Below are 21,215 nucleotides of genomic sequence, written 5' to 3'. Positions count from 1 at the left end.
GCGAAACATTCTGGAAATGTGAATACCGCTGGTGCAATTAAAATGTCGGTTTTGCCTAGCTTAGTACTTCCATTTTATTTGCACAATGAGTTTAAACCCCGACAGTAAGAAACTCTCAAATGGGAAGTGTGCAGTTTCACACCGCAATGTAATGCAGAATGCTTTAGCATCATGAATGTTTGCACCAATTAAAATGCACACATGTCATAATATGGGCAGACTGTTTAAAACCAATATAAAATCCCATACTAAAACCGCGCAGTGATAACAAGAAAGTGTTGCTTCATCTCCTTTTAGGCATTTCGGTTTAGGAACTTCCTTTTGAAGTGAGGCTGTTGCTGCTATAGTGGCTTTCCATTCTTAGAGATAACACCAGTGGGCCTAATGTCAGGAATAGGGTCAGACAGCCACAGGATACAGAGAGATTCTTCAGTTCTCACCTTCTAAGAAATTCAAGTGTTGTGTATGTGTTTTTTGTGTGGGCTGGCATAATTATGTTATTTTATGCATAATGTTACATTGGCATTCGCATCCTTGTTAATTTTCAAGTTTACAGCAAAACCAATATCTGTATGTGAAGCACAGGTAGGGGCAGAGGCTTGACTAAGCATGCTACTACAGTAGGATATTGATAAAAGGAGACCTTGATGAGATGGGACTTGTTGTATATAAATAATGTAATAATATTGACATCAATGTTTGTTCTGCCATTACAAGGTGTCTACGCTGCCTAATACCCTTGTGGGTAACCCAGTGGGTAACACAGTCGCACGCCCCAACCGAATGAGGAAAAGGGCAAGAGTTTTAACACTGGCAAAAAGGTACTTTCCATGTTTTTTGTTTTTTTTAAATCCACTGAGTATAGCATTTTCTGGTAAATGTTGTGTGTTGTCTCAAAACGAAGTGAGTGCTGCAGTTACACTTCCCCTGCAGCACACCAGTGATGTGGGGCATTGTTTGAGGTAGAAGGCTCGACGGGTTAGTGTAAGAATCCACCAACGAATCGTCACACAAACTAAACTTCACCAATTGAATGTCAGAACTGTATTGCTTGTTGAGAGAGTGCACTTTACTTTCACTTCATCTGTGTTAACATAACTATAGCATAAAGACCATTACAACATATTTGTAAACTCTGTGTAGCAGTGAAATCTTTGACATAAACGAAAAGATATTTGATTGTGCTTCTTGTGTTGGCAGCTATTTCTGCCAATTTAGCAATATCTAGAAAAGCTTTATGTAGGATTGAGACTTGTAACTGCAGGTTCATCACCTTCTGACTATTCCCTATGCATCGCAGTGGATCCGGAGACTTTTCAGCATTACTTGTTGGTGCTGGTAGGTGGTGCGTGCTGTACTCCATTCTGCTCTGGAAATGCCATGGGGAGCCTACTATGTAGGCACCATTCCCATCTGTTGATGTCAATGCTTTTCTTTCTGTGTCGCCAGATGAGGATCCGGGGTCCTCTCTCGTCTCCCAAAGTCACTTTCCCTTTATTTCTCTCAAATTTTCTACAGTGTGCCTGGGTTGTCGCCCTGTGAGGACTGTCCTGGGCCTGCTCAGGGAGTTGCTAAAACTACTCTCAAGGCCAGTCTTTTTCGCCATTCAAATCGTGTGGCAAGCCAAAAAAGGTGCGGGAGTCTGCTCCATGGATCATGCTCTCGCTCCCAGTGTTGGCTGACTTCGGAGCTGATCCCGCAACTGTTTCTGCCACAACCAGTGTTTCCGGGGCCGTCTGCTACCCCACAGCAGGTCAGGAAATTCCTCACAGCAATGCTCTGGTTCTTCAGATCTTTGCTGACTACTTCTGGCACACCGTTTGGCTCCAAGGCACCAAGTGGCCTCCCACCTGTAGTACAGCAGGCTAGTTCGCCCTTGGCGCCAGTTGGACTCTGTGAGTCTGTTACTATGCCTCTGACTCCAGGTCGAACCCCACTTCCGGTGCCACGGTCCATGCTGGTCCTCAGGCCATGGAACCTTGATGGCAGTATTGAATCCACCAACTCTTTACAAAGAGCTGTGCTCAGTACTAACTGACTCTGAGATGGCTCTAGTTTGACCTCCGTGTAATAAAATCTGCTTTTCACAAAAAGGACAGATTTTCAACCCAATTCTCCCCTGGGCCAAGGTATGACCAACACTCCCCCAGGGCAAGTGAAAATAATCAATCCAAACTTATGGAGTATATCTTTTACACAGCACTTCCTAAGGCGGGCATACTCTCAACCCCCAAAATCAAGGCAAGAAAACAAATTCAGATGTATGGAATATAACATATATGCCTTTTATTCATACACTATTTTAAAAAAAGGGTAGGCTGTATACATTAATCCTAGCAGACTCTCAACTAAAAAATGACAATTGAAATAAACAATCAGAATAAAATACAATAGAGTACAAGGAGAATACATGAAAGGAATCAAGAATAAATAATCAGAACAAAATACAATCTGTACCAGGAGAATAAATGAAGGGTTCAAGAATAACAAGGAAAGAAAAGAATCAGCAAAGAATTAAGAATACGGTTAGTAGGAACACCTCACTAATCAGTACACATCATCTTGCCTCACTTCGCTAAGGGGAGTCTGGTACTTAGCCAGGCCAAGAGCTCGATTGAGACACAAAGTTCCCACAAGTCCGCAGCGACACGTCTGCCCTACGGTGACTTTCCGCCAGACCAGTGGAGACTCCCCGTTTTAATACAAATTCAAATGTAATGATGCTGCTAGTAAGCCTCGCCCCTTGTTCTCCCTAGAGCCTGTACTAGTCTGCACCAAGGACACAGCATCGGTTGATCAGGTCTTTCCTATGGCTTCGAGACGGACCATGTACATTCCTCTGATAAGAACTGTTTTTCTCTAGTCAGTAAAGTACGAAAAACAGGAGAAGAGCTAAACATGCCCTCCCCACCTTATGAAGTTCAGAAAATGGCGACAGCCAAGAAAATGTAGTTGGTTCTGCAAGCACGCAAAGAAGCTAAAGCAGAGTTAAATTAGTATGCAAGGTAACATGAGATCATGTCGGAGCAAGCACTGCCATAAAGCAAGACAGAATGGAAAAGAAAGAGTGACATAGAAATATGTCAAAGTCAATAATAAGCAAAGCCAATAGTGAGAACTCATAACTCTCATAATCTAAATGTACTGTTCTTCTCCGTGACAGCTCCCACTAAACGACAGCAAAATTACAGGACAGAAGAGAAGCAGACATATGCAGGACCATCCTGCATTAAGGCTAGGGTAAAATAACACTCTAAAATCAATTAAAATGGTGGTTGTTGGAGGTCATCATAGGGTGCCAGACTACAAAAGTGGCTCTTTCACTACACTCGGTCAATGCCGCACATGATGACAGTTGAGGTGGCACTTCCCACGCTTACTCTGCTACCTCCACAAAGAAGATAACAATGCTTACATTTGCTTTTCGGCATTGACTCGAATAATGATTGATGTGGTTCACAAGTTCGCTCCTTCATATCAAAATGACTGTTGGCATGATAACTTGCAGGTGTCTAGCTTTGATATCTCCCCTGAAACTGGCCTTCTGTCTCTCCCTGTAAAAGCTACAGAGGAATCTGCTTTCTATGCCATGGTAATGGTTAGGGCTGCTGAAATCCTTGACCTTTGGCTTTCCACTTTCGAGGTTAAGACCGACCCATTGACGGAAGTTCTCCAGCTGCGGAAAACATCTTCTGAGCCTCTTCTACTCTAGACCCTGGAGGCTGGATGCCTATTTCCATATTCCTGTCCTGCCACCATTACTTGCAATTCGTGTGGGGTCAGGGCTATATTCAGTTTGTTGTGCTCCATATTTGGTCTCACCAGTGCCCCTTGGGTGTTCAAAAAGATTTTGGTAGTGTTGGCCGCACATATTCAGACTCAGGGGTTCCGGTCTCACCCCTGCTTCAATGACTGTGTCCTTTCTACAGGACTTTGTGGGTTTGAGTCCATTCACAACCCACTTCCAATTAGATACTACTTTGGTATCTAATCTAAAGGGAAGGCATCTGTGGTTCGAAGTCTTAATAAAAGAACAAGTTGCTTACCTTTGGTAACGCTCTTTCTGCTAGAGACTCTCTTTAGCCAGAGATTCCTCATCTTATGAACATTTCCCAGGCGTCAGACTGGATCTGGAAACCTTTCAGCAGTACCTCTGCGTGCCAGGAGGTGTGCCATGTAGGTCTGCACAGATGTCACTCCACTCCGCAAACGACGTCCGGAGCCTATATAGGCGGCGCGCCCATGCCCTTACATCACCTGCTTTTGAGACTGTCCGCGTCCCCAGACGCAGATCCCCAAAAGCAAATTGTTGTGACCAGGGTGCAGATTCCTAGACTTACTAATGAGTAGAGTCTGATCACAAAATGAGGAGGTTGGGAGGGTCAATGAGGAATGCCCAAATCGAGCAGCTGTCTTGGCAGACAGTTCTTTGTTTATAATTGCTGATTTAGGTAATGTGCAAAAATCCCCCAGAAGCAAAGAGCATCAAACTCTTTGATTTACTACAGTTCATTTGCCTCCCCTTTTGTTGGCTTCTTCTAGGATTCTCCGCTTCAAGAAAGAGTACCCGACACTGCAACCCAAAGAGCCACCCCCCTCTCTGCTGGAAGCTGATCTGACTGAATTCGATGTGAAGAATTCCCATTTGCCATCAGAAGTTCTGTACATGTTGAAAAACGTCCGGTAAGGCCTTGGCTGATGGGTGCTGATGAAATGTTGAAAACAATGACTTGTACTTGCGTTAAACTTGTTATGTGAATGTTGACTAATGTAATTAGTCAGAAGGTTCATCTTAATTTGTACCACAGTTTGGCACAATGGGTTTATTTTGGCCTCTAGTCAGCTGGATGGCAACTCTACTGTGGATGTTGACCTTAATGGGTTTCCTATAGTGTGTGCAGCAAAGAAGCACAGGGTTATATGCAAGGGAAGGACATGGTTGTATGTAGCAGGGGAGGACATGGTTGCGTCTAGCAGGGGACTACAGGGTTGCGTCTAGCAGGGGAGCATAGGGTTGAGTGTAGCAGGGGAGCATAGGGTTGAGTGTAGCACGGGAGCATAGGGTTGAGTGTAGCAGGGGAGCATAGGGTTGCGTGTAGTAGGGGAGCATAGGGTTGCGTGTAGTAGGGGAGCATAGAGTTGAGTGTAGCAAGGGAGCACAGGGTTGCGTGTAGCAGGGGAGCACAGGGTTGCGTGTAGCAGGGGAGCACAGGATTGCGTGTAGCAGGGGAGCACAGGGTTGCGTGTAGCAGGGGAGCACAGGGTTGCGGGGAGCACAGGGTTGCGTGTAGCAGGGGAGCACGGGGTTGCGTGTAGCAGGGGAGCACGGGGTTGCGTGTAGCAGGGGAGCACGGGGTTGCGTGTAGGCTGCGAGCACGGGGTTGCGTGTAGTAGGGGAGCACGGGGTTGCATGGAACAGGGGAGCATGGGGTTGCGTGTAGCAGGGGAGCACGGGGTTGCGTGTAGCAGGGGAGCACGGGGTTGCGTGTAGCAGGAGAGCACAGGGTTGCGTGTAGCAGGGGAGCATGAGGTTGCGTGTAGCAGGGGAGCACGGTTGGCGTGTAGCAGGGGAGCACGGGGTTGCGTGGAGCACGGGGTTGCGTGTAGCAGAGGAGCACGGGGTTGCGTGTAGCCGGGGAGCACGGGGTTGTGTGTAGCCGGGGAGCACGGGGTTGCGTGTAGCAGGGGAGCACGGGGTTGCGTGTAGCAGGGGAGCACGGGGTTGCGTGTAGCAGGGGACAACGGGGTTGCGTGTAGCAGGGGAGCACGGGGTTGCGTGTAGCAGGGGAGCACGGGGTTGCGTGTAGTAGGGGAGCACAGGCTTGCGTGTAGCAGGGGAGCACAGGGTTGCGTGTAGCAGGGGAGCACGGGGTTGCGTGTAGCAGGGGAGCACGGGGTTGCGTGTAGCAGGGGAGCACGGGGTTGCGTGTAGCAGGGGAGCACGGGGTTGCGTGTAGCAGGGGAGCACAGGCTTGCGTGTAGCAGGGGAGCACGGGGTTGCGTGTAGCAGGGGAGCACAGGGTTGCGTGTAGCAGGGGAACACAGGTTTCGTGTAGCAGGGGAGCACGGGGTTGCGTGTAGCAGGGGAGCACGGGGTTGCGTGTAGCAGGGGAGCACGGGGTTGCGTGTAGCAGGGGAGCACGGGGTTGCGTGTAGCATGGGAGCACAGGGTTGCATGTTGCATGGGAGCACAGGGTCGCATGTTGCAGGGGAGCACAGGGTTGCGGCTAGCAGGGGAGCACAGGGTTGCAGCTAGCAGGAGAGCACAGGGTGGCGGCTAGCAGGGGAGCAGAGGGTGGCGTGTAGCAGGGGAGCAGAGGGTGCTGTGTAGCAGGGGAGCAGAGGGTGCTGTGTAACAGGGGAGCCAGGGTTGCGTGTAGCAGGGAAGCCAGGGTTTGCTTGTAGCAGAGGAGCACAGGGTTGCATGTAGCAGGGTAGGACAGGGTTGCGGCTAGCAGGGGAGCACAGGGTTGCAGCTAGCAGGAGAGCACAGGGTGGCGGCTAGCAGGGGAGCAGAGGGTGGCGTGTAGCAGGGGAGCAGAGTGTGCTGTGTAGCAGGGGAGCAGAGGGTGCCTTGTAACAGGGGAGCCAGGGTTGCGTGTAGCAGGGAAGCCAGGGTTTGCTTGTAGCAGAGGAGCACAGGGTTGCATGTAGCAGGGTAGGACAGGGTTGCGGCTAGCAGGGGAGCACCTGGTGGCGTGTAGCAGGTGAGCACCGGGTGACGTGTAGCAGGAGAGCACCGGGTGACGTGTAGCAGGAGAGCACCGGGTGCCGTGTAGCAGAGGAGCATCAGGTGGCGTGTAGCAGGGGAACACTGGGTGGCGTGTAGCAGGGGAGCACCGTGTGGCAGAAGAGCACCGGGTGGCGTGTGGCAGGGGAGCACCGGGTGGCGTGTAGCAGTGGAGTACTGGGTGGCGTGTAGCATAGGAGCACTGGGTGGCGTGTAGCAGAGGAGCACCTGGTGGCGTGTAGCAAGGGAGCCCAGGGCTGGCGAGCCCTGGGTGATGCGCAGCTGGGGAGCCCTGGGTGTTGCGCAGCTGGGGAGCCCTGGGTGATGCGCAGCTGGGGAGCACTGGGTGATGCGCAGCTGGGGAGCTCTGGGTGATGCTCAGCAAGAGGGCAGTGGGCGATGTAGTGTAGGCCCAAAGGAATTATTGGGCAGGTATTCCTTAATTGCGACTCGCAATTTGCGAGTCGCAATTAAGGAATTTTAAGAAATTGCAATTTTTTTAGTGATTTCTTCATGCATTGCATTTTGCTATTCCTTAATACCGAATTGTTATTTTTTGCTATTAAGGAATAGCAAAATGGGTTCTTGATGCATCTGGGGGTTAGTTCTTTATGTAGATACGTTGCCACAAGTGTTGCATGAAAATATACCGCAGACTTGTACGGCTCATCCTAATGTTGTTGAATTATTTGTGCACTGCACTGATTGATTGCATTTTTACTAATATTCAGTACCTTTTGTCTTCCACCAGAGTCCTGGGTCATTTTGAGAAGCCCCTTTTCCTTGAGCTGTGCAAGCACATGGTGTTCGTTCAGGTACACGAAGGAGAGTACATCTTTCGGCCTGGACAGTTGGACAACAGCATCTATGTTGTACAAGATGGAAAGTTGGAAGTGTGCATTCAGGAAAGTGTAAGAGCAACATTGAACTTTTATTAAGAGCAAGGGGCTGATTTTGGGCTGATGAAGTGTACACATTCTTCCAGAACTCACCATTATAATGCCTGTGGAAAATGTGCACTCAATGTGCAGTATCTGCTGCGCTCTCTGCCTTCTGGTGAAGTTTGAACCAATACATTTGTGCAATGTTATCATTTCCACTGACACCCTCAGCCATTGCTTTCCCTTACGCAATTCAAGCATGCAGGAAACATATCTTTACTTGCAGCAAAATAATGTTTGGAAATATTTCTCCACAAGAAATGAATTTTGGAAACTATTTTAATTTGGGGGAAAAAACTTCAAGGAATCGACTGTAATGTTCAGCAATCTACTAAAGATAGGCAGCTGGTTTATGGTGTTCCCTTTTGCACTATAAGTATTTTTGTTATCACTTAAACCTATTACAAACGCAGTGACACAGCCACAATGTGACTTAATGCAAAATCGCTTATAAGCCTAACATTTATCACAGCAGAACCTGCAAACCATAGACACATTCATAGTCTGCTGCAACAAATGAGACGTTGCCTTGTCACTAAATGAGCGTTCAGCAGAAATGGACGGAGGTGTATAATCTATATTAAAAGCAAAATACGGCATATATATTTTTCAGAATTCTGTAAGGATTCCCTTCCTTATAAGTATACAATTTATTACCATTTGGTGTATTTTTACACATAGTTGGTAGAAAATGATCAGATTGCAACTTGACTTCTGTTTACCACAAAGATACAGTCGGGGCGTTTTTCATGGGGCTTCCGATTCGTGCAGCATAGGCTACCTTTTCCCATGTAGTTAGAGAGGGATTAGTTTATACAAATCTTGAGTCTCAACAAACTTTCCATTTTTGAGGGCAATCGCACAATAATAGGATGGGTTAGAGGGGAGATCTGGAATAAAGTGTTACCTCAGCCCTGGGTGGTTAGAAGGGACATAAAAGGTGAAAGAGTTTGACAGCAGTCTCTTTCACAACAGTGGAGGTAGATTATGGTTGTTAAATAAAGTTATACGACCTCCTCTGTTGCACTTAAGCATGTGTCTATTTAATAGGCTTTTATTTTTCTTATTTCTTGTGTCTATTTGCTGACTATTTCTTGTAGATATTCCCTCATGTCTCTTTGTGATGTGAGGCACATTTGTTCATTCTCCAACCTATACTGCACTACCTATTGTCACTCCTGTAGATTTAAGTGCGCTCTGCAGTTTCTCTATACTATCTCATTCTCAGACGAATATTATTTATTGCTAATGGGAACCTTATGCCTGTCCAGGGAACAAATACTGACCCTGCTTCTCTGTCTAGATTCCTTTCTTTGCATTCCTTTGATGTTGGTCTCCTGGTTTTGGTCTCTGGACTTGTTTTGGACTCAGGGATTTTTTCGCATGCAGAGCTCCAGTTGACCGGGTGAATCTGGAACTAGATCTCTCATTTGTTCGTTCTTCGTGATGACCTGCATTGTAGGATAATGTTTATTGTGTCCTGATGGTGCACAGCGATCGGTCAAATTGGATGCCCTCTGGATCTTAAATGTATGACTCTCTGGTAATACTGCCAATGTGATTGGAAAACATCTCATGACGTTAACCAAAAATATCTTCTCCCTCTATTCTTTTGTTTCTACATGCATTTGTATCAGCAGATTTAAATTCCATCATAGTTTTTGGAGGTAATGGCTACCATGGATGTGCTGTAGCATATGGGTTTGTGACTTGAGAGAGGGGATCCTCACACTGTTCTTTATGATACCTCACCCTTCTTCATTGTCTTGTTGAACCATGTATCTTCCTAGGTCTACCCTTGTGGCCCTGATGTTTATGTGCTGTGTCACAGTTCAATGCAGCTATTTTGTAGGCAGTGCTGATGGAAATTCACAGAAAATTTAACTGCGATTTGACACATGCGTTGAGAGAGGACAAGCCACCTCCTTGGGGCAAAGAGGTTGCTTGCTGTAATGGAGAGTTCAGGCACCATTGGACTCCCTGGAGGCTGGCAGGGGGCTCATGCCAAATACCCACCTCTTATCCCTCACAGCTCTGTCCCCCTACACTTACACCTTCAAGGAGACAAGTCCCCACTCCACACTATTCAGATGCTGCCAAAGTTAAATGCAATCTAATTGTATGTGTGGGGTTGACACTAGGATTGCAGTAGGTAGCTGAAAAGTGTGTTAAGCTGTATCCCAAATTTAAAAACCGACCTGAACTGTGTGGTCCCAGCACCCATTATAATCGCCTCCAGCAGTACCCTACCATCTTTCAATTGTTCATTCTCTTATTGTGATCTGTACTACCATGGCCCTCAAAGTACCCCCGGTAAGCTTGTGAAGTACTTTGAAAACCTCCTTTTATATCCCAAAAAGAGCACAAGATTCTCAATACAAACTTGAGCCAATCGTCTTGTTCCTAGTACTTGGTATTTCCAATCAAGGAATCGTGAGCCTGAAATATCCTGTAAGAGGGACTATGTCCGGTCCCCTTCAAGAAACTTACCTCAGATGGCCTCCAACTGGCTGCTTCTGGATGCATTTCTGTGTGGGCAGCATGCTCGGCTAAAACACACTCATTTTTTCGCAATTCTCTTACAAAAATTTCAGGAATCTGCAGGGAGCCACAAATGTTTTACCATACAGCATTTCCCCAAGTCTTCCAATAAAACTGACACCTCACTTGTGTAGGTAGGTCTAGTGCCCACAACAGGAAAGGGCCCAAAATGCACCATGACCTCATCACATTTTTGCACTGAAAACTGACCCTATTTGTGCAATGTAGGTAGCTGTGGATTTTAGACCCTAGCAAAACTGGAAACGTGGAGCCATGCACATTTTTTTATGCTATATACCCGGAGGAGTCCAGGGAGGTGTGACTTGCATGGCTTTCACTGGGTTTGATTTGCCCAGAAGTCCTTGCAAACGTCACACTTCGACTAAAAAGACACATTGTCCTCACATTTCTAGTAGGAAAATGTCTGGGATCTGCAGGCAGCCACACATTTTTTGCCACCCCACCTAGAATTCACCTGATAAAAATGATACTTCACTTGGGAGGATGGACATGGCGCCCACTCCAGGAAATGGTCTAAGACACAATGCGGAGAACAAAGGAAAAGACCTCCTATCTGCCCCTGTGAGGTGGGGTTGTAGGCAGGAGTACTGTTGGGGTCATTTTGGGTGTGGGGAGCTTGACCTGGTGATGTCACGCGATATAGGCAGAATAAACATCCCTGGTGTTTGGTGGCTTTTAGCCCCCAAGGGCAGACCTCAAATGACTTAACGCATTTTATGGTGGGTGAGGGTGAGAGTTTCCTCCCAATCCTTTCAGACTGGGGTGAACACCCTAATCCGCCTCTGTAGGTGGGGGTATGGGCAGGAAGACTGCGGCTGGGGGTGGGAGCACAGCCCATGCCCATGCCCAGGGATTGGCTCTCCCCAACATTTCCCCCCCGCAACCACACTCCCCCCCCCCCCCGCCCCCCCACCCACCTGAAATGTTGCAAAGAAAAACACCCGGAAATCTAGTGGGCTTTCTACCCCGGGGGGCAGATTGGTGGTACTGAACCATTAATTAGGCTTGCAGGGGCCCCCGCCATTCCTAGTGGGGTGGGGCACTCTACCCAAAAATGACTGCAAATAGAAGTCCCGGGGCAGATTGATAGGGAACACCCCCTTCTGCCTCCTGCGGGGGGGGGGGGGCAGAAAGACTAATGAGACTTGGGGAAAGGAGCAGAATACTACAAAGAAAAATAACCTGGTGGCTAGTGGGCTTTCTGCCCAGAGGGAAAAAGGGGAGAATTATGGTGTAACATGTATTGTTGCTTTGCATCCTTTTCCTTAGCTACCTGCTCCCTGATGCTTAGCCAGTATGAATGTGATGTGTGTGGAATGTTAGAATGTGTGATGAGGCAGTGAAATGCTGGAGTGCATGATGTGGTGGAGAGAGAGAGAGAGAGACAGTTTGAGTGTGTGGGCTGAGCAGCAAGATTGCTGCTCCTGGTGGGGCTGAGCCTATTATCCTACTTACCATCCTGTAACTAAGCTTAACAAACCTACTTCATGGCTACCTATGGACTTCTTTTGGATTCCATCAAATACCCTCTCTCCTCCTCTGTTGGCAAAAAGACTAATGAGGCTGGGGGGGAGGGGAGCGAGAGCATAAGCCCATGCCCATGGGGGCAGCTCCCTAGTCTCCCCCCCCCCAAATAATAAATACTGCAAAGAAAAAAATACCCTGGTGTCTAGTGGGCTTTCTGCGCCCTTCCCAGTCTGTTGCATGCAATGCATATGGAACGGGATGCCCGCCACCCCTTCCACCACCAATCCCAATGGGAGGAGACAGACACAGTTTTGAACTTTTGGAAGGCAGGGGGACCTCACGACCCCCCCGGCCGTATTTATTAAAATATGAAACAAAATTTAAAACTTTAAATTAAAACGTTTCATGTATCATGTACAAATTCAACTTCAATTACATTTGATGAAGACAGGTATTCAGGCTAACCTTAACAAATCTCTAATACAAAGATTTCCTAGCCGAGTCTAACATCATTACAAATGCATTACATTCGAATTTGTACATCCGAACATTAAGGGCCAACAGCAAGGTCTTAACCGGTGTCAGATCCCTATCACCATATTCCCGCCCTCACGTGTGAGTGGCGCATGCGCAGAGGACTTAACCCTCGCAGCCAACTGTAACGTCACTTGTCGTGGGGGCCCCCTTTCAATCAACGCCATCTTAAGGTCGTTCGGGTTCCCGTGCGAGGTATCCGTAAGAAGGACAGCGTGTACTCCCCCAGAACCCCCCCCACCCTTTCCCCGCACTCTCTTCCGCCGGAGCGGATATCCGGCCCCCGGGAAATTCTGGGGAGGGGCATATAGCCGTCTCCCCCTGGGAGGGGCCTATGGCCGTCTCCCCCTGGGCAACCCATCCGTAATGCGTGCCGCACCCCCCGTGGGAGGGGCCAATGGCCACCTCCCCCCGGGCGCTCCCATCCATAGTGGGTGGCGCCCCCCCTAGGGACCTTGAAATCACTGCTCACCGATCATGACCTTACCGCCCGACCGAAGGCTAAATAAGTACGACAATTAGTTACCTACTATGGGAAAGAAAAACTATGCTTACTCTTGTAAACAGCTTGATAAATCCACTGACTTCAACATTGCTACAAAGGAGAAAAAGGCCTATAAGCAAGTATTCAATTACATGCATACTCTTGTCATCAATTCACAATGAAAGCAACGATTCCAATAAACATGTTTTATTACAATCAAATAGCAACATACGACTTTATTCATTCCAAATATTTTGCAACAGGGGCTGGTGGGTGGGTCAAAAAACTGCAGCTTGTTCCCTTGAGGGCTCACGAGCGACGAGTGGTGCAGCCTTCAGAGCGCAGGAACAAGAGGACGCTTTCTTGGATTCCCGCGCATTTTATCCAGCAGCGGGAAGGCAGGGCCGCGTCCTGATCACGCCCATCGGTTCACGGACCTCCGGGCGGGTGTTTAGGACAACCCTTTTTGGGCGGCAGGGGCGTGCTCCGGCCACGCCGCTATGGGCATACCGGCCGGGACACGCCCACCGCCCGCAACGGTTTCCCGGGGGATCGGGGCACCCATCCATACGTTCGGGGTGACCGAGTGGTCTCCCCTTTCCATATGGGCCGGGATGCCCGCCACCCCTTCCACCACCAATCCCAATGGGAGGAGACAGACACAGTTTTGAACTTCTGGAAGGCAGGGGGGCCTCACGACACCCCGGCCGTATTTATTAAAATATGAAACAAAATTTAAAACTTTTAATTAAAACGTTTCCTGTATCATGTACAAATTCAACTTCAATTACATTCGATGAAGACAGGTATTCAGGCTAACCTTAACAAATCTCTAATACAAAGATTTCCTAGCCGAGTCTAACATCATGACAAATGCATTACATTCGAATTTGTACATCCTAACATTAAGGGCCAACGGCAAGGTCTTAACCGGTGTCAGATCCCTATCACCAAATTACCGCCCTCACGTGTGAGTGGCGCATGCTCAGAGGACTTTACCCGTCGCAGCCAACTGTAACTTGCCTTGTCGTGGGGACCCCCTTTCACTCAACACCATCTTAAGGTTGTCCGAGTTCCCGTGCGAGGTATCAGTAAGAAGGACAGCGTGGACACCCCCCCCCCCCCTTTCCCCGCACTCTCTTCCGCCGGAGCGGATATCCGGCCCCCGGGAAATTCTGGGGAGGGGCATATAGCCGTCTCCCCCTGGGAGGGGCCTATGGCCGTCTCCCCCCTGGGCGACCCATCCGTAATGGGTGCCGCCCCCCTGTGGAAGGGGCCAATGGCCGCCTCCCCCCGGGCGCTCCCATCCATAGTGGGTGGCGCCCCCCTAGGGACCTTGAAATCACTGCTCACGATCATGACCTTACCGCCACAGGCCAGATAGTTGACCGACTATCTGGCCCCCCCACACCTCCTATAGGTCATGCCTCCTCAAACCCACTAGCCAAGCTATCATGTCTCCTATCAGTAAGTCATTACCCACCCTGGACAGGTGTACCCCATCATCAGAATAACAGTGATCACCCCAGATGCACCCATGATATATGCTTTGGAGATGAGCAGAGCGAAACAATTTCTCCATTTTATTGTTGACCCTCTTTACCGAATGGTTCAACGCTGCTGTGGACAAACCACCCGCCATACCCTCCTCGGAATCATGTGAGACCAGGCAATCGTACATCCCGGGAGCCTTTTTGCTAACCAGCTAACTACAGAAAGTATGTGCTCAACTAAAGCTCGTCTGCCCAGTCTTACCAAGTCATTGCCCCCAATGTGCACTATGACTACAGATGGCGGTGACCTGTGCCGCCCTAATAATTCCTCCACAAAATTTTGCAGTCGGTCAATACAGAGGCCGCCCTTCCCATGGAAGGACACCCTGAACCCATATTCCTCAGATGTGTGGATCGCATCACCTGTCTTGAATATGTCCCCGGCACGCCTCACGTATGAGTGGCCTACGACCCAGACCACACGACTTCCATTCCGTGATCCTGATGCGGTGGTTAGCTGATACTGGGCCGGTCCCAATTTCCGCCCTGCGTCACAGGCTCGTGAAACTGTAATCCAAACAAAAGACAACAAGCATGAGTGCACTTCATCAGTAATTTACAACATGTGCAGTCGCACGTACCTCTTGAAACAGTTCGAAGACCAACGGCCTAACTGCTTCACCTCGTCTGCCTGCGAGCTGTAGCTTCTGTAGCGGCCCCTATTCTGAATGAATGAGTCCCAAAATCACTCGGGTTCAAGCCCGCTGCTGCAATCGTAATTGCCAGCACCCTCTGAAACTGAAACCTTGTCAACGGGGTGCTGTCCGTATGTCGCAGCAAGGCCCCCCCCCCCCCACGTTGTCAACCTTTGCTTTAGGTAGGCCTCCACATGCCTCACTGGACAACCGGGACTACCTGGAGCGCGCTGCAACACAACACTGTTCCCCTGGGCCTCCTTGTCCGTTTTTGACCTGGCTATCGAGATCAGCAGAGAATCCCCCCTTACTTGGATGTGATCCCTGCGCAGACCTCCTTCCGTATCTCTCTTTTTTTTAAAAAAAAAAATTTTGGAAAACCTTTATTGGAGATAAGGGCAGGTACAATCGATACAAAGCAGAACATCATAATCAGCCATCGGAACAGAGTAAAACAGAGCAAAGCAATTATACCATGGCAGTGCAAGGCTCCGTCCCGCATATGCTCGGTTGCAACCCCGGAGAGCAGTGTTGTGAAGAAACAACAGGAGTGATGAAGGTTTAATTTTAAAATAATAAAAGGAGCAGGATCTGTGGCAATATAAATAGATCAGATCAAATCAGGGGAAACTCAATAAACAGGATGATCACAAATCAGGTGAACTGGCAGCGGGAGACAACGATTTCACACGGTAGCAGGATAGTCAAGTTGATAAAGAATCCCGCAGCCCGCCCACCCACTAGCTCTCGATCGCCGTAACAAAGCAGTCAAAAACTTCCTTAATCGAGATAGGACAAGTGTACTAAGAACTACCACCACAGAAACCCGAAGAAGGAAGAATAGAGTTAGCCGGGAACAAAGAATAAGAAGGCCATAGAAACAAAGGAAAAAGAAACCAAAAAGAAGACTGCAAAACCCCTCCCCCATCCCCCCACCCTGCACCCCTGCATGTGGCCATGGCCTACCCCCCAGCAGCGTGCCTGTCGCCCAATATGAACCCGAAATATAGACAAGAGGACAAGAGAAATAAGGAGAAAAGAAAGAAAGGAAAGGCAATAACCAGAAAGCCCATGATAGGGAAGGAAACGTGGGGGAGAATCCCAGTGCGGTAACCCCAACCCCCCCCCCCTTTCACCCACCCTAAAAACAATCAGAGAGCTATCATACAATATTGAGAGCGCCCACGTAAACAGAATAGACAAATCGCTACGCAGTCCAAGTCCCGCGGGGGGCATAGTGCACCCCGCCGCCGCAGAAATGGCGCTCTAAGCACATACGACTCAAACAGGTAATCAGGATCAATGATGCAGGTCCCACCCGCCCCAAAATGCCGGACCAGGGCCAAAGTCCCAAAGGGAAGAGTCATGGAAGTTCAGGAGCAATCAAAACCTCCCCAGAGTCACTTGAATAAGCACTCAGCCACCTCCGATCTTGATCCACAAAGTACTCTGTCCTGTATCCAATCCACCATTAGCCTTCAGCAAGCCGTCCCAGGGAGCAGGTACGCCGTGTCGCCATCAATAAGTCACCTTCGCATTGAGTCCCAGCTCCGCCGCGATAGGATTAGCCATTACCACAATGGAAGTGACGAGAAAAGCAGGAGCCGGACACAATAGAGCATTGGCGCAAGGACAATCGGGACCATGTCTCTCCAGCACCAGACTGTGGGGCCACGACGCCCTAGGGAAAGTCGGTCACCATTTCACGGTCTCCAGCACATCCAGCCGCCCTCCCATAGTGTAGTCCTCAGGATCGCTACTGTGTCATCAAGCAGCGCCACAGCGCGGTATAGGCAAAATTAGAGGTCTTCTGACTCTTCCACTTCAAAATGGCGAATTGCCTATGAGTCTCCAATGGGCAAAGCAGGGCGCTCTCCCCCCCGCCACTGAATGTTGTTTGCGGGCCCCCCAAGCCCAGTAAGACACCTTGATATCGTGCTCACCCCAGCGCCCATGAGCTGGAGACATAACGGCAATGCAAGTCGCAGACATACAACTGGCTCCAGATGAACAAAGAGCAGTGCTTGGAGTCCGGCAGTCGACGAGAATTGCTGGGGGGGAAAGGAGGGTGGGGGGGGGAGAAGCAAGCCTCTCAGGAGAAGCGTCCATATCACCTGAAAAAGCGTAGGCGGCATCGAGGGTCTTCTCAGGCTCCCCAGCGGGGCCGGCGCTTCACGCGTCGATGTGTCCGCTGTGGCCGGGTGCAGCGAGACGCGAGGTCCCGGTCGCCGGCATCGGGCAGGCCGCCCTGCGCTGGTGAGCGGATCTCCGTCCCCGGAGTCGGAAATTTCGCCGGAGTCGGACGCCTCCCCTCGGCGCCCGCTCCGACGCAAGGAAGCACCGCGCTCTCACGGGACAATGCAGCAGATCAGGCGGTGAGGAGAGAAGGTCGGCGGAGCCGGGACTCAGTGCGGCCATCTTGGCCGCCGGCCCGGCTCCGCCCCCTTCCGTATCTCTCTTATTTGCCGCAACTAGTTCACTCACCCGCAGGGCCCCATAGAACACCAATGCGAACGCTGCCCGGAATAGTATTACCTCACTAGGCGAGGAGCATGTCTCTTCTAGTTTAGCCAGCAAGGTGGTCAACTTATCAAATCCTATCGGGTGCCTGTTATCCTTCCTGCAACCCTCTAAGCGCCGCCAGCCGCGCAGAGCCTTCCTGACTAGAAAGGAGTCCGTCGGGTCCCTGATCCTATGGAGCTGTGCCATAAATGATATGGCGGCCTTATACCGAATTGCGGTTGCCGCCGACCGGCCTTTGCCATGAAGTGCCACTAAAAATTGGACAAAGGACTCCTCTTGCCCCCATCTATGCTCCCCTGCCTGACCCAAAAAGGCGCAGTACGAGCGGAACGCCCCTTCATAAGCTTTCCTTGTCCTGGGCGCTAAACTGGCTGCCACGAGGTTTTGTAGTCTGGGGCACCGATTTGCCATAGTGCTTCGAGAAATGGTGCCACCACTAGCTCCGCTGAGGGTAAACAATCCCTGAAAGCCTGCATTTTGAAACGAGAGAGCGCATCAGCCGCATTATTCAGTACACCCGGCACATGTTTTGCCATGAACTGTACGTTTAATCTCAAGCATCGTAACACAATCTCTTTCAACAATCGCAATATCCATTTGCAGTGTGCTGCCTGTTGATTAATGCACTCAACCACAGTCATGTTATCGGACCAAAATACCACCGAGCGGTCTCTGAAATCCTCCGGCCATGCCGACAGAGCCACCCAGATGGGGAAGAGTTCTAGAAAGCCAATGTTACTTGTCAAGCCGTTTGTTTGCCACCATGCCGGCCATCTTTGTGCCGACCAACGGTTTCCGAGGATCGCACCAAACCCCACGCTGCCCGCCGAGTCGGTCCATAAGCCGAGTTCCGCCGACGAGGCTGGGGGTTTGCTCCAGACCACTCGGCCGTTGAAGTCCGCCAGGAATGCCAGCCAAATGAGCATGTCCTGGCGAACCTCCGCCGACAGTCTCGTGCGGTGGTGCCCTTCCCTGAGGCCTGCCATGGACTGGGCAATGGAACGAGAGAAAGGGCGAGCCATCGGTATCACCCTTAATGCAAAGTTAAGCTGACCCACCGTCTGCTGTAATTGGTGCAATGTCACCTTCTCGGTCCGGAGACACTGCAACAAGGAAGCCCTAAATCTGGCGATCTTCTCCGCCGGCAGGCGGAAGCACCCCTCCACGGAGTCTAGTTCTATGCCCAAAAACTCCAGGGAGGTAGTCAGCCCCACTGTCTTACCTGGCGCCAATGGAACCCCGAAACCCCGCATGAGCACGCAGAAGTCCTGCAATGCCCGTGCACAGTCCCGAGTGCCCGCTGGGCCGAGAAAGAGGAAATCATCAAGATAATGCATCACATGTTGGTGCCCTGTGACCTTTGTGAACACCCACTCCAGAAATGAGCTAAACATTTCAAAATAGGCACACGAAATTGAACAACCCATTGGCATGCACATATCCATGTAGTATTTCCCCTGAAACGTAAAACCCAACAGGCGCTGATCTTGGGATGCACCGGAAGCAACCTGAATGCAGATTCAATGTCTGATTTTTCTAACAATGCACCAGGGCCTAAGCAATTCAACAGCACCACTGCGTCATCGAAAGATGCATACTTTACACTGCAATCCTCCGGGTCGATCGCCTCATTGACAGAAGCCCCCTTTGGTGCCGACAAATTATGAATGAGCCTGTACTCCCCCGGGTCCCTTTTTGGCACCACCCCTAATGGGGAGCAAACAAAATCAGCCGTTGGTGGGTCACAAAAAGGTCCTGCCACTCGCCCCAAGCTAACCTCCTTAGCGATCTTTTTGGCGGCAACCGTCGGGTTGTGCTGAACGGACAGTTGGTTCTTACAAGAAGCGGTCCCTCGAAAATCACCCGCCGGGATCCTGAAGCCATATGAGAAGCCATCTCGCAGAATCCCGGCTGACGCATGATCAGGGTATCTGTTCAGCCAAGGGGTCAAAGCCAAGATATCTACGGGCGAAGATGTGTGCTTCCGGGGCCGCCGTGCAGAAAATGGTCCAACAAATTGCCCTTTGCATTACCAAAGCACACAACGTCGCTCTGGCCATCCGGTCATAATTACAAAGCATGCCTTTCTGCTTCACCTTTCATCATTTGCCTGACGCGTTTCGGGGTCCGGCCGTGGCCAAAGGCACCATCGCCCGTTGGAGGAAGAACATTATCCAGCGCAGCGAGTCTTGAGCCTGAAACCTTTCGGACTCTTTGGCACATCGCTCTACAACTGATGCAGCATGCTCCAAAGTGACACCACCCACTAAGGGAATTGATGACAAGTATTAATGAGTAATGTAACACTCGGACTTACTTCAAGATAAAAACATTTCCTCGCTTTACGGACTACAAGTCCCAGCAACTCACCAGATGACGTCGCACTTAGCATACGCCCATTGGGGGGCTTGTCAAATAAATCAAGTCTGAAATGAAGTAAAGCGATCTCCGTGTGCCATTACTGCAGCCTCTGAAGACGGGGTTCCGACCCCGAAACGCGTCAGGCAAATGATGAAAGGTGAAGCAGAAAGGCATGCTTTGTAATCATGACCGGATGGCCAGAGCGACGTTGTGTGCTTTGGTAATGCAAAGGGCAATTTGTTGGACCATATATATATATATATGTGTATATATATATATATATGTGTGTGTATATATATATATATATATATATATATATATGTGTGTGTATATATATATATATATATATATATATGTGTGTGTGTGTATATATATATATATATATATATATATATGTGTATATATATATATATATATATATATATATATATATATATATATATATTCACTTAAAAAAAACATAGGTTTCAGGCCTTATATAGTTAGGAATTAGCATTTAAAAAAACATTGAAATTGCTCCTATATAGTTAGTTGTACTAACTATATTTCGCGCACCCGCAATCCACTGCTGATGATGTTACATATTACATCATTCATGACATGATCAGTGACATCACTGATGACATCACTGATGACATCACTGATCACATCTCTTTTGATTTCACTGCGCGAAATATAGTTAGTACAACTAACTATATAGGAGCAATTTCAATGTTTTTTTAAATGCTAATTCCTAACTATATAAGGCAGGGATCTCCAAACCGGTCCTGGAGGGCCGGATCCATGCCGTATTTTTGGGATATCCCCATTGAGATACATGTAGTAATTTAAAAAATCTGGCATGGATCCGGCCCTCCAGGACCGTTTTGGAGACCCCTGATATAAGGCCTGTAACCTATGGTTTTTTAAGTGAATTTGCGAGGTTTTGAAAATGCTAATTCCTAACTATATAAGGCCTGAAAACCTATGGTTTTTTAAGTGAATTTGCAAGGTTTTTTAAATGCTAATTCCTAACTATATAAGGCTTGAAACCTATGGTTTTTTCAGTGAATTTGCAAGGTTTTTTAAATGCTAATTCCTAACTATATCAGGCGTGAAACCTATATTTTTTTTCAATAAATTACAAAGGTTTTGTAAATGCGAATTCTATTAGCGGATAACGTTTATATATGTTATTACCCTTCTGGGACCGCCTGAGCAGCCATCTTATTTCTCAGGAGAAGTGAGGCACAAGAGAGCACAAAACAAGAGTGGAAAACGCGAAAAGGGGGCAGGGTTGAGACCCCCTGACCCCCTAGCCCCTCTCAGGGGTCCCAGAAGGACCACCAAGTCCAAAAACTTTTTTTTTTTTTTTTTTTAATCGCGGGGTGTGCGCACCGGTGTGCGTACCCCGCGATTTTTTCGAATTATTTTTTTTTTTTTTTT

General features: G+C 48.9%; 1 protein-coding gene across 1 annotated transcript in view; it reads left to right on the top strand.

Moving 5' to 3' along the window:
• PNPLA7 (patatin like domain 7, lysophospholipase) overlaps window positions 1–21,215 on the top strand; it is a 1,710,105-nt gene that overhangs the window by 267,867 nt on the left and 1,421,023 nt on the right. Inside the window, exons 6-8 of the mRNA XM_086921192.1 lie at window positions 718–821; window positions 4,543–4,683; window positions 7,482–7,641. Of these exons, the coding sequence (XP_086777318.1) occupies window positions 718–821; window positions 4,543–4,683; window positions 7,482–7,641 (405 nt within the window). The remainder of the gene's footprint in view (window positions 1–717; window positions 822–4,542; window positions 4,684–7,481; window positions 7,642–21,215) is intronic.

Source organism: Lissotriton vulgaris, chromosome 5 (assembly GCF_964263255.1).
Source record: "Lissotriton vulgaris chromosome 5, aLisVul1.2, whole genome shotgun sequence".
NCBI lineage: Eukaryota > Metazoa > Chordata > Amphibia > Caudata > Salamandridae > Lissotriton > Lissotriton vulgaris.
The sequence above is the reverse complement of the archived record's forward strand: the minus strand, read 5'-3'. Positions and strand labels throughout refer to the sequence as shown.